This window comes from Ammospiza caudacuta, chromosome 3 (genome assembly GCF_027887145.1).
Source record: "Ammospiza caudacuta isolate bAmmCau1 chromosome 3, bAmmCau1.pri, whole genome shotgun sequence".
Classification (NCBI taxonomy): Eukaryota; Metazoa; Chordata; class Aves; order Passeriformes; family Passerellidae; genus Ammospiza; species Ammospiza caudacuta.
The window spans coordinates 51,817,258-51,831,271 of NC_080595.1; the positions used below are offsets into that span (position 1 = coordinate 51,817,258).

Consider the following 14,014-nt stretch of genomic DNA (forward strand, 5'->3'; position numbering starts at 1 on the left):
GTCTCTTATTCATGATGCTGAAAAGCCCTGGAACAATGAACTACTATACATCACTATTTCCTACTCAAGAAACAAAAAATTAAAAATTGTGGCATTCTATTTTTAAATAATAAATAGAAAATATTTATTTTACAGCATTTTCAAGATCATTTTGACAAAAAGGCAGTTTTCATCAAGCATTTGACAGACCAAAAGAAAGAACTTCTACAGAAAGCTTTGTAGCTCATACAGCTGCATACACAAGGTGACTTCTTGCTCTTTAGATATATTTACGTACGTGTATGTTTCCAGTTTTAACAATTACAAACTAAAAGCTAATATACTGAATTTCAAGAAAACTCTTACTCATGATATAATTACATTGCAGTAATAAAATCAGTGCTTAATATGTTCAAAGCAGACAGATATGAAAACAGTATAGTACCTTGCCACATTGCCATCTCCTTGTCTATACAAATCTGCTGTATTTCTTTTTCTTATCTCTCTCAGATCTTCAAAGACTGGCTTCTTAATATCTGTGCTACTGACAATGTGTGTTTTTGGAAACAGCACAGCAGATCTTATACTACAACTGTTAGCAGATAGAATTCAGTGCAGTGTTCAACAAAGATGGCATTTTTCTCACTGCTTTAAGGAGTAATCAGCATTTTAAATAAAAGAAACAGAAACAGAAAATATCCCCCTAAAGGCCCCAAGCAGAACAAAAAATCAACCAACTAACCCTCAGCTGTCTTCAATTCATTATAGAGACATCAACATACTGACAAAAACTTGTCTTTGGGCAAAGTCATTTCATGCTTTCCACATCAGGACGATGATAGCAATTGGCCACAAGTAATATTGAAAGGAGCAAATATTGTGAAAAGAGGATGAGAAAAAAAGACTGTCTCTGATTTTGAATGGGAGCCAAACATTCCAAAACCAATACTGCATAATTAGGGAAAAACTATGAGATTTGGATCTTCAGAGATGAATTGATAACAAGAGGGACTTTTTAAAATTCAAGTGAAAAGAAAGAAAAATACTCGAATCATGATTAATTCAGAAAAGCTCTGGTAGAATATTCAAAAGAAGCATGGTTAAAATCAAGGTTTGTAACTACATTAACAGGAAGACATTCCTTTAAAATATTTTTTGAAATAAAGCGTGGAACTGTGGGACAGATCATCGTCCTCAGCTGAATTCAGCAGCACTAGCAAAGATCATAGCAGCTAAAATCCTGATCTGTGAATGTATAATAAGCACATTTATAAATAGGTAATCATCATTATAATTATGTTCAGACCACAGCAATTAGACCTGGACTTTTATCATGCCAGTCATTAGGGAGCGTTAGATTAGGCCCATCTCTAGGAAACGCATGAAAGATAGAGGAGGAAGAGGAATAAATGACAGAACTACAAATGCCTGGAAGTGACCTTTAAGCTATATTGTATACTAAACACAAGAAGTGAATGCATAAGAAAAGAACAGGCAACTAAACATCATAAAGGGTTTTAAAGAATTATCAGTAGCAAAACCTAGGAATTTATGCACACATTAAGCACTGATGAAATTTCCTGTCCTGACATGATTTCATTTTAAATTATCTGAAGCAGTGAAATAGTTCTTTTACTTTTCCTGTCTCTCACCTGCAAGAGTTCTAAAACGGACTTCTTTTTGTTAGGTTTTGTTCTTTTTTGGTTAGCCACACTTGCTGCAAAACATGTAAAATAACAAGTTCTCAATGCACTGGTTATTAATATCATATATCTACTTCATAAAATATCTGCAAAACAAAGCACCCTATTATAAGGGTATCGACTGTCTCAGCTTGTATATGAAAAAAAGGATGTGTTAGCACAGCATACAAACCTTCAAAGATCTATCGAATATTTGTACCAACGCGATATAAAAACATGATTTAAACATAAAAATATTCATAGTATATAAGACAATCTTCCAGTGGTAGTTATTGGACATTACTCGTCACACACACCGTACCCACGCATACAGATACACAAACGTACGCTCACTCTCCTGCTGGAGGCTCCGAAACCCCCAGCGTGGACTTGCCCTTCCTCCAGACTAACAGTTGTTGCTCTAAGTAAACAGTTATTTCTCAATGCATTTGTTTCCAAAGTAACACAAAGGGATGATGCAATGGCATGGCAAAATACATTGTTTTATGAAAAGATAGTCAATAAATATTGTTCTGCTACAGGAAATGTTGTGTAACAGTTTAGCCACGTGGTTTGCAACCTTTTACAAAAGGGCAGTTTTTCTAAGTCCTTATCATGTTACAAGTACTATGGCAAGGCTTTCTTCAGAAACCTCTTGAGTCTTAACTTGATCATATTTCTTGCTCTGTTCACAATCAGCATTAAAAGAAGCCCAAATCCCCCAAAAAGCAGCCTAGTATGAAGGACAAAATCGTTCAGGTAGGAGTCAGTAAGAGCCATGTGCTTTCACATTATCTCATCTCCTCTCCCCAAAATAAAGTTACACAGTTATACCACCTGTATAAAGTTCCACAGTTATACCACCTGTAGAAACCAGGAAAAAGGTATTTATGCATATATGTCTCATATACAAGTAGCTGTGTTCCCCCGCACCACACTCTGCCCTTCTGGCTCCTGGGTGGGTTACTCCCATAGCAGACAGACAGCCATGAGGTGTGCTAATGACTTCTCCAGGTTGCACTCCCCAGAGTCCTTTTCAAGCATTGCCAAGAAAGGGTGTGACTAAGTGTGATTATATTTTTTTCCTGCATGTTTATTCTTTTTTTTTTTTTTTTTTTTTTTTTTTGCTATAGAAGTTGTTCCTTTAGTTTGTGCTTTGTTGTGGTTTCCTAACATTTTTCCACAGTACATTTATTTTCAACAGATAGAGAATCTTGAGCCCTCAGAATGGATGTTTTATTTTCTTTTTGTTTCATTTTAGTTATTTAAGTGCAGGATGAAATTTTTGCCCTGTCATTTGTCACTTTGTTCTCTGCTCTCTCTCCCACAGCCCTGGGAGGCTTGTCTCTGCAAGTCCTCCCAGTGGGCAGCTGCCAAAGTCCTTCCTGTCTTGTCTCTTGCAGCATCTACAGGGTGGACGAGCTTTGCTTATAATCCCTCAGGATGACAGTGGCGTAGGTCACATCTGGAGGTGTGCAGAGCACTGACTCCGACACGGGGGAGCTGGGCACGGAGCTGCCCGAAGCCACTGAATCCCGGAAAGGGGACGGGGGCGTCAGCGCCGGAGAGTCTTCGAGAGTCAGTTTGCTGGTTGCCGGCTCCTCGTCCTCCTCCTCCTCTGTGCTCTTCTCATACACATATCCCTGAATGAGCTTCACCTTCTCACTCTCGGCTTCCTCAGCCGGGGGAGACAGGGGCTCCTGGCTGAAGGCAGCCACCTGGAAGGGCTGCAGGGGCTGCTGCGGTGGCGGAGGTGGGCAGGGAGGCCGCACGCCGTTCCCTGAGCCGGGAGTGGGGAGGACAGCGTTGAAGTCGGGGATGCCGGTGGCAAACTTGTTGACCACTCCTTGCAGCTGGTCCATGAGAGACTGTGGCTGCAGGGGCAGGGTCTTGGGGGACTGCTCAGGCAAGAAGAGTTGGGTTTCCTCTGCCGTGGCCTGCAGCGGGGGGGTCGTTGCCACCCGCCTGTGCACCACCATGGAAGGGCTGTTGGACTGGTTGAGGTGAATGGGCTCTCTGTCTTCTTCCTCCACCACATTGTACAGAGTCTTAGTGCTGATGTCGGTAAAAGTCAGATTTTGGCCGTGGCAGTCTTTAGTGAGGGGTTTGATCACCGCTGTCTGATTGCACCCTATCTCCTGGTTCTTCACATGCACTGAGAGTCTGTGCCACGTATGTTCCCCCTTTGGATCTTGTCTTCCACCTGGTTCAGACCATGACACAGACTTTCCATTAGAACTATGAACAAAATAAAGATGGTTTATTTGCATTTACATTACGAAGACACAGGCAGTATAACAAACAAGCCTACAAAAATACTAATTGCTTTGCCTCATTAGTAAGCCTCCCCCCACCAGTTTTTCATGTCCTCCCAGAAATACTACGTGAGAAAACAACGCTATGATTTTCATCCAAAAGTGATGTTGGTTTTCCATCCTACAGCCAACCTGGAAAGGCTAGCCTGCGGGAAGGGCTCTGGGAGAGCCATCTGTGGTTTGAGGACTTGAGCTGTCATTTGGTATCTAGGTTTGCTCACCATTTTGCAGGGGAGAAGAAAAAAAACACAGGAAAAAGGTCACAGGAAAAGATTTAATTAAGCCTGATTTGCAGCTTATAAGAAATATTTTCAAGCTGTTGGAAGAAAAACAATCCACAGTCATAGCCTTTGGCAAACTGAGTAGAGACATAAATTGTTTTTAACCCCCCCTTTCCCTTTTATTCCCTTTTCCCCTTAGAAACAGATTAGCTAACAGAGAAATGAAGAACTCCCAGGGCTTTTATCAGGTGGGAGGTAAATGCACTTCTTCCCGGGTGACTGTTTATTTACAATCCAGGCTAAAATTCTGGGACTGAAAACAGTTGCTTTGTGTGGGAGGAGGAACAAGCAGCAGCATGACCCTGGTGAGTCAAACTCTCTGACTCCTCATACGGGCTGAGTCCCACCAAAACTCTGGACAGTTTGGCTGAGTGAGGATCTGAGGGTCAGGTCCCACTCTGAGGACCTGTGGGATTTTGCATTTCCCTGTGCCCTTGGAGGGAGCAGCGCTCAAAGCTGAGTGGCAGCTTATGAGCAGCTGGTGGGATAAGGAGCTGAGCAGTGCTTTAGAGGACCAAGCAACTGTTTAATTGCAGGTCAGGCAGTAGAGGTGGTTCACAAATTCTAAAATACATCATCTGGGTGCAAACCAGAGACGGAGAGAAATTCTGAGATGATTTATCCGTAGCATCCTTATCTCAGGGTTTCATCCCTCAGGGACCAGAAGCAAACAAAGGATTACATTTCAGACCCTGAGACTGCCACGCAGATGGGAGACAAAGTGAGTGGAAGGCTGGCACAGCAGCCTCACCTCCTGCTACTGCACACACCAGAGGAGATTGTTTCCCCTACAGTATTGCAGTATTGTTGTAAACATTTTGCTTCCCTTGCTCAGACTCTCATGGTTCTCTTTTTTAAGGAGTAAATAATTGCCACTTGAATTTTATAAAAAAACCCCATATTGACTGACTTTGTCATAGCTGGAAGAGACTGGTACAAGACATCTAGTGTTGTAAATCTGTCAAAACAGAAAAGAAATATACATGACAATGTGTCATTTTTCTGTTGAGCAGTAAGTAGTCCTAGAGAAAATAAAAAGAATTTTAGGTGGATCCAAGCTGGGAAGCTCATCTCCAACTCCAGACTCCAAATGCTGGACCTGTGACTCACCACCTCTGTGGGAACTGGGGCATATGAAAAGACCAAACTAAAAAATTCATAACTCCCCAAAGCATGTAGTTGGTAGGACCTGGAGTTGTTTTGATTAAGAGCTTTAACCTAAGAGATAAGAAAGTCATGTTCTGAACTGAAGAAGGAAACGTCCATATTATAGTGATCAATGAAAAGATAAGAATGAAGGCTTGGAACCCTTCCTGTTTTGATCAAATCAGCTATAGTATAACTTTTTTTTTATAATGTGCTATATAGATAAGCAAATGAGTGTAACTCTTGGGTGTGAAAGTTTTTTAAAGTAATGTTTAACATGCCAAGAACTGCAAACTCTTCACAGAGAAACACATTTGGTCTACTTTAACTTCAAAACAAGTATCTTCTTGTAGACAGGAAAATAAGTCAAGTGCTCTTGTATTTTGCTGACAGTGTAGCTTACAATAACTGCAAAGGGCTTTTCTAAAAAAATGCTATGATTATCTTCTGCCTTTTGTACTAAGTCCATTTCTGCATCATTTATTTTTTCACATCTAGTGCTGGTGCATCACCTCACTTTTGAATCCCTCCTTACACCATCTGTTTTTTCTCTATCTTGTTTTATTTCCAAGATTTTGTATTTTACATCAAAGGCAAGCACAGCTATTTTAAGGAGCTCACTACCTCTGTCTTCAAGTCTTGCTCCTATTTAGTTCATTTCCCTCTCCCTCACTCTCAAATTCTGCTCTTACTTCCTTCTTCTGTAGCACTCTCCAGAGTCTCAAGTCAATGGCCATGCCTAAACTGTGCTGGTACTGCAATGTCCAAATGTGAGCTGACCATTTCATCTAGATTTGTCTGGTAGCAGCTTGCTCCTTGGGGAGAGCTGGTCCTGCTTGCCTCTGCTTGCCTGACCTTACTGCTCATGGCTCCAATGGCCTCATGACAAAGAGCTTTAGGGCTGCAGTGGCTCTCTGTGGAATCCATTTGACAAGATCCATGGATTATTTGCCTCAGATTACTGTTCCAGCTCTTTCCCTCTAGTTGCTATGTCCAGGCACTGCTAGCCTGTTAATGAGTCACATTTTGAGATGGAGTTCCAAGACTGCCATAGAAATACCTGGGCTCTGTCTTGCTGGATGGCTGCAGGGGGTCACATTGAGTTTTCAGGAAGAATTAATCATTAAAATGCAAGAAGAGCACTTGTTATGCTGGAACAAAGAGCAGCCATATTGAATATCATTAATTCACATTTAGACAAAAACAAAGATGGGTCTGGAAAAGCTCAGACCTGAACTGAGTCTCAGTGAGAGAAGGAGCTGTCTCACTTGTGCAAAGCAACGATGACAATCCTGACTGTGTGGTCATCACTTGCTAAGTGATTGCCATCTCCTCTTTTGAAGGAAACATCCATTGGAGAAGGCCAAGATCAAAATAATCTGCCTGGGTTAATGGGAGAAGGGATGGATTTCCACAAAAAGGCAAGAGATGGTACCAAGCCAGGTCACAGTGAGGGTATTGAAAACCTGATGTTCATTGGCACAGTGACAGGACAGCACCAAGTGGTGTTTTCTTCATTTTATCAGTAGGGTGATTACCAGTTCATATCCACCATGTGTTCATTTATCTTTCCTAACTCTGTCCTTTCTCCTGTCAATTTCTCATAGGATTTAGACTTCACACTTTCTGCTCAGAAGTAAACTTCTTGGAGTCTCAAGGTATCTTAAGGTTTGCACTTGCATATACCCAGTGTAATACTCCACTTACTATTTCTCCAGATCCTCCCATCTAGTCTACATGTTCAGGTAGATTGCTGGATATCCTATCAGCACACAGGGTGGGTTTGCTTTTGCTTATAGGCAAGAACATACTTTGAATTTAGATGCTTTTTCTCAATTTTTCACCACAGCTTTATCTATGTGTTTTGTATTTTAGGGGAAATAGAAGTATATTTTTGGTGTGAGTTTTTATTAATTTCATGAGCAGAGCTTTTGCTATTTTTGGTAATTCAAAATTTTGCTTCTAATACATGCATTGATCTTTATAACATACTCTCTGTATGACTCTGGGGCACTTTCAGCTTTCTTTCTTTATTGTAGACACTAAACAAGCTGCAAAACAACTTCAGATCCTAATAGTTACTTCCTGAAATTCTTTGAAAGAACTGATGCACCCAAGTCAGAGACTATGGTTCAAAATGGTCCAAAATGCCTGCCCAACAGGAGGACATGCCTATAACTTGTTAGACAGCTCACTGTCCATTGTTAAGTATCTCCAGATGACCAAAATCTGGTCCCTCCTTGTGATCAGGAGTTCCCCAGAACCAAGTCCAATTTCAGGCCAAGAACAGAGTCCTGCTCTTGCCAGTTCTGGAGGATCTGACCTTATCGGATTCCTTGGAGTAGTGTCAAGTCTGAGTACTCCACAACAGTTGGCTTCTCTCCCTACTTCAGGATTCTGAGGATGACTTATGTTAGATGTTGATTAGAAAAGGTTTCTTTACATCTCAGAGGCTGAATGCTTCTGAGATGAAAAATTATTGTCACATTGGTCTAAGGTAAGTTAGACCTCTGATCCTTTTACCAGAAAAGTTATAACCTGATATCAAGCATAGAGAATTAAATCACCTTTGAGTCTTGTGGGCCTGAAACTTTGTCACCTTTTTTTTTTTTTCCTTGAATGTTTTATGCATGATAATCCCTAATTGATAGCACATGAAATAGTTAAGCAGGGTAGTATATTTCCTGATGAGGTTAACTCCAGGAACCCACAGGCTGGAAAATGGCTTCAGGCCCGGCTTCAGATGCAGTCAGGCAAAGTGTTTGTGAAAGAGCCCTTTCTGTTAAAACAGGAAGGGACATTCCTTGATCTGTAAAGGGTTTATACTCTGTTTTGTCCTTTCAGGATGCCAGAGTTGTGGTCTGCTATCTTCTTCAAGTGGCTGTGAGCTGAGGAAGAACCTTAATTAAGATTCTTAATCTTGCTGAGATGAGTGATGCAGTCGTTTGAACCAGCTTGGTGGTGTTAGACAAGACAGAGAGCAAAGATTTAATATATAAGGCTGTTTGTGTTTTTTTAAACAACAATGGTAATTAATCAGAGGAAGAGGAGAATATTATGGGAGAAATAATAAACATCACCTATCTTTCATTGCCAGCCCAATGTTTTGGCCCAACCTACCTCCTTGTAGTCACGGTGGTAACTGAAATGCCACAGCCAGTAGGAAGCACTGGGATAACCTGGCAGTCCCTTCTATTACAATAAAATTTTAGGAATGAATATAAAATGAGAACTGAGAAGCCTATCAACTTTGTCAGGAAAAATTAAGTCTGAATCAAACCCTGACCTGTCTTACCAGCAGCCAGAGGAGGTCAGTGTCAGGCACTGCCCAGTGACCAAATGCTGCTCCTCCCTTCAGAGAGCCCAGGTACAGCCATTGGCAGCTGGCTCTGGAGCGTAGCACATGCAGAGCTGTCCCTGAGCACTGACACAGGTGACCAGCATTTGGAGGCAGTGGGGTGCAGAACAAAAAGAAATGCCCTGTTCAAAAGCTGTGCATTGGACAAAACCTTTCTCATCTCTACACAGCTCTTGCTGATGGATGCCATTCTAGGGAAGCCAGTGGAGGAATTTCTGCCCTGCCCAGAGAGAGGCAGTCAGTAAACTACAAACTTTCTCCAGCCCTGCAGTCAGGTAAGTGGCAATGAGCTAGACTAAAGCTCTGTCCTGCTCCTGCCTCACAGTTCCCAGGGCCTAAGCTAACAAGCTGAAAATTTAAGGCTAATACCTGCACTGCAGCACACTGCAGGTGCTTTGCTGGTGTCCCCAAGGTCTCTTCTGTTATTGTCTCCATTTCAGTAAAGCCACTGGGGCATGAAATGTGATTAAGGGAGTGAGCAGGTTCTAATCCAGGGTAATGATACCTCCCTGCACTGAGCAGCCACTCTCAGAGCTGCCACAGCCATCCCTGCTGCTCATTAGCAAAGCAAGCCGTGCTGGTCTGCGTGTGCCTGCAAGTCTAACTTCTAGAGCACTGGTTCTAGGGACCCCTCTCTTAAACCGGGGTTGGTAAAACTTCCCTGCACTCTCTCATCAGTGAGGGAGCCATCACCAACCATAGTCCCTATCTGGTGTATGCTAAGGAATTTTGCCTCATATAATCACCTAAATGAAAAAAGAAATCACAATCCAATTTCAGCCTTAGCTCGTTTACACTATAATCTCTATCTTGGTGACAAGAGGAACTTAAAACTGTTCTCACAGCATGGCTCCAGTGCTTTTGTTAGTGCTGTATAATTAGAGCAATGTTTAACCTCCCACTTATGTTTCTGGAAATTTAAATTACTTAACTAACTTTTCCTTGTTGCTCCCCTCCTCCCTTTACCCACCTGCCCTCATCCCTCCCTCCCTCCTTCTTTTTTTTTTGGACAAAATTGCCTTGAGCATTGGACACAATATTCTATGTTAATTAGAGCACTGCTTTAAATGTATGATGCAAACAGCTACAAAAAATATAGGAAAACATAATGATGTCATACTGTCTTGCCAGGGCAGAACCTGATGATACTTAGAGATGTTGTGAGTGAGCTCAAGTCAAGAGCTGCCTTTCCAACTCTCTGGCCACTGGTTTATGTAAAATAAATGTAACCAAATAATTTCCTTCATAAGCTACTCTAATGCAGAAGTTAAGCATTACTTTATCTGAGTTGCAGATAGGCTTTCTAATGTATATTCACCCTATTGATAATTGGGATATTTTTCTCTTTTCTAAATTGAAATCATAATATTATACAGTCTTTAATGTGGATGCATTAGCTATGCCTAGGCTGAGTACCCTGTGATGAGATTCTGGTTTCCATCCACAGGGTCTCCAGGTTGGGATCAGACCCTTGGGCAGGATCAGAGGTTGGCAGCCCCCCTCACCTCTCTGCTCTGGTCACTCAGATGGGGAAAGCTGGAACAGGGCTGGGGTCACTCACTTTACATTTGTGCTACCACAGAAGTGGGTTGCTGCTAGGCTCATACCTGGCCCTAGGGGTAGGGAATTACTTCCAAATCAAACAGCTCAGATATAGCCAAAGGTCCCAAAATAAGTAGATTTATTCACTTTGAGACATAACAATAATTTTAATGTACATAAGCTTCTGTAGAGTTGTGAAAATGGGGAGAGTGGGAGATGGTGAGATAAATGGTCAATGCATTGCTTCAGTGTAGTTGAAGTCCCACAAGTTCAGCATGTATCACAAATCTACCTAGCTCAACAGAGGTGTGAGACTATTACACTAATAATGTGTATGAAGGTCTGACTATTCATGATAATTACTACTAGAAATTTGTATTCTCATCTGAAATACAGAAGCTGTGTCATATTTCAGTCATCCAATATTAGTGAAAAAATTTTCCACTCCTGTGTGTTCATTAGGTGCTTTGGAAAAAAAAAAAAATCAAATAACTACTAAAGTGTTGATTTGAGAAAACAATCTAATAGATAATACAGAGTCAAGATAATAAACAATTTGTCAGAAACAGCAAGAAAATTCATCCACTGCTCAAGAAATGAAGATGAGAAACCTGCAAATCAAAGTGAAATTTAAAAGTGCTCTTAGTAGCTAATAGCTTTTAAATCTGTTTATTTCGTTCTCATTAACAAGTAAAGCCCACTGAATATTCAGAATTAATTCATCCTCCTGAATAATTTTTGTAATTTTTTAAGGATAATAAAGTTAATGCATGGGAAAACACGGTGTAAGTCATCATAGGTCCTCTGGTATCAACGGAGAAGCTCATTTGGGTTATCTGAAGGTGTGTTTCATGCTGCAAATTCAAATAAATGTTTATGACAGTGCAGCCAGTGCCAATGCCTGACCTGAAGCATTTATTCTTACAGGCTCAGAAGGGAGAACAGTTGATAGAACCTGAAAACTGAAAAGTACAATGTTTTGAGCAAAGGAACCTAGAAAACTTAGGAACATTCGAAGAAAATGCTACAGTTAAGTTCATTTACAAAAAGTGTAGGTGGGTGCAACTAAGGCAAAATAATCTGTAGGACTGGGAGGCTGTGAAGATCAACAACCTTCAAAAAACATTACATCAAAAGAAATGCCATGGACCTGCTGTTGAGTAAGAAATAGTAATTAATGAACTTGAATAGAATAAAGCCACAAAATTGCCCATGAATTCTGTATTCCCCACTGAAAAGCACCACACCATGGTGCAGAAATCAGCAGATCTTTCCTATGAATGCAGTTTAATAGTAATTAGGACAGTTGGAGGTTTTTCCTTGCTTTCTGTAATCCTCTGTGGTTCTGATGGAAAATTATTTGGGCCACAATGCTTTTTACCAAAAAGATATTGACAAGCTGAAAGCTGTATAGTGAACAGCAATAATAAAACACTGGGGACATAGGACAGAGTGCATGAGATAAAACTAAAATATCCGAATATATTCTGGATTTTTTCAAGCATCTTGAAGGCATTAACACCAAGGCTGAAAAGTATTTCACATGGCATAGAGATGCCCAACTGAGAGTTCTAAATGAAGCTAAAAAAGGGCCAAATTATACTACATGGCCAGAATATTTCCTAGTCTCTAGCTGTATCAGAAAAAGGAGCAATTCCTTATGAACAGAAAAACCTGCTGCTCTGGATATTTCCTGCCAAAAAGTGTGCAACCCTTACAGGGGTAGTGGTCAATGAGGTCGTTCTTCCACAATAACTTGTCAAACTCTCTGGCATACTTGAGAATAAAATAAATTCCCAGCAGTTTAAACGGGGCTTAAAGAGCCATCAGACTCGCCTTAGCATGCCAGCATTTTGAGTGCTTAACCCTGTGGCAAACTTAGCCGAGTTGCCACAGGAAGCTTAGTCATGAGGCCTCTTGCTTGTAGTGTACAGCTCGCCCTAATATGCTGCAGTAGATAAAGCAGCCTGCAAAGCCTGTGGGTTTTTTGGGTGCATCCGAAAGTTCCCATGGTAACGAATGTGCAGCTTCAAAAGAAAAAAGCCCTGAAACTCCAAGCTGATGCTTCTGGGTTTAATATGATAATAAAATGTTATGATTCTATATTTTGATGATTCTGCATTTCTAACCAACTCCAGCGTTGTACAGAGAATGGAGATGAAGATTGGTGAAACAAAGTATGCTAAGTATAATATGCATCAAAACACAGGACAGTTTCAAGAGTTTACATCTACTTGCTTGTAGGTGGGAGCTGAGGGAAACCATAGGACATGTGGTGATTTCCAGCATGTTGGGTTAATGAAGCAGGGCCTCCTAAGGAAATTCTGGACTTACAAATTGCTGGAGTTCTGTTGGATGAGATTGAGGCTTGAGACCAGGTGGTGGTGATGGGCAGTTGGTGATATGATGGACAATTGTCTACTGCTCAGACTGGGCTGTGTGGCCACAGGGAGCTCAGACTGCAGATGGAGGACGTGCCCTTCCTTGAGCCATAGTGCAGCCCTGCCAGGCCTCTGAACACATCAGCCCTGGCTGGAGGGAGGGGGAAGCCTGAGGGGCAGAGGCAGGCAGAAAAGCCAAAATAGCAAGCTTCATGCTCAGCAGATCTGAAAAACTGCTCTGCTTCTTGAAGGTGTTCTTATCTGGACAGCTACCACAAGCATTCGCAGACCCATTGACTGGTTGGAGTCCCACCAGAGGTGTTTCTCAGGAGCGGATAAGGATTTTTTTTCAAAACTGAAAAAAAATATCCAAGCATGTTCATGCAAAAAGCAGGAGGTTCAGCTTTCCCTGTGCTCAGCAGTTTCACAGCTTGTGCTCATGCTTTTTTGAATAGAATCTGTTGTTGCATTTGCTTTTACCACCTAATAGTATGCCTGCATTGGACTCCCATTTGAATTTCCAGACAGACAATTGGTGATCTGTACCCTGAGAATCTGCAGCACTTGTTCCAGTTCAGAAAAAAAGAGGCATATTGTTCTGACTTAGAAGATAGAAACAAATAGTTTGTGCTGCTCCTTACACTGCCTGTGTACAGTTTGCTTTTCAGGGTGCCAAATCTGGTTGCTGCACAAGCCCCATAAAGCCATCACAACTGCTCCAAATGTATGATTAATTTTGTGGATTTCTTCTGATCTGCAAATCAGAGAGGCAGGTTGGATTGAATTAACGTCGTTGCTACATGCCCACAGATTGCATAGACCCTCAGAGACATGCACAGAGCTGCAATGCTTTGCGCTGCTCAGAGCAGTGCAACAGCATCTCTGGTTGCAAAGGGGAGCACTGCCCAAAATGCTGTGTCAGTGGATCACGAGCATCCTTCCACCGAGTCACTGCACAATCTTCCCTGGGGCAGGGAGCAAGACTGTTACACATCTGCTGCTTATCAGATGGAAAAGAGCATAGATCTGGGAGAAAAGAGGTGAAGTCTTTCTGTTTTTGCAACAGCTTGCTTGTTTTCTGCACTGTGTTTGTGTTTGCTCAGAGAGGGCAGTATTTGCACTTCTTGCTTCTGAAGAGCAGAACTTTGCTATTGTTTGCTGAATGCAGAATCTGAACATCTTTCAGAAATTACAACAGAAAAAAGATTCACTGCTGTTATTTTGAGATGCCATTTGTTTCTATACAAAATCCTGCTGGTTTTATTTACATGTGCCTTTTTGTGATTTCCCTGTTTTCTGCAAATCCCACCAAAACAAATGTTTTCTGTGC

At 41.5% G+C, this 14,014-nt stretch overlaps 1 protein-coding gene across 1 annotated transcript in view; it reads right to left on the minus strand.

Annotated features, from left to right (window-relative positions):
• Window positions 1–2,760: 2,760 nt before the first annotated feature.
• Window positions 2,761–14,014, minus strand: part of GRM1 (glutamate metabotropic receptor 1) — a 177,868-nt gene continuing 166,614 nt past the window's right edge. The window contains exon 8 of the mRNA XM_058801077.1: window positions 2,761–3,899. Coding sequence (XP_058657060.1) covers window positions 3,068–3,899 — 832 coding nt within the window. The 3' untranslated portion in view covers window positions 2,761–3,067. The remainder of the gene's footprint in view (window positions 3,900–14,014) is intronic.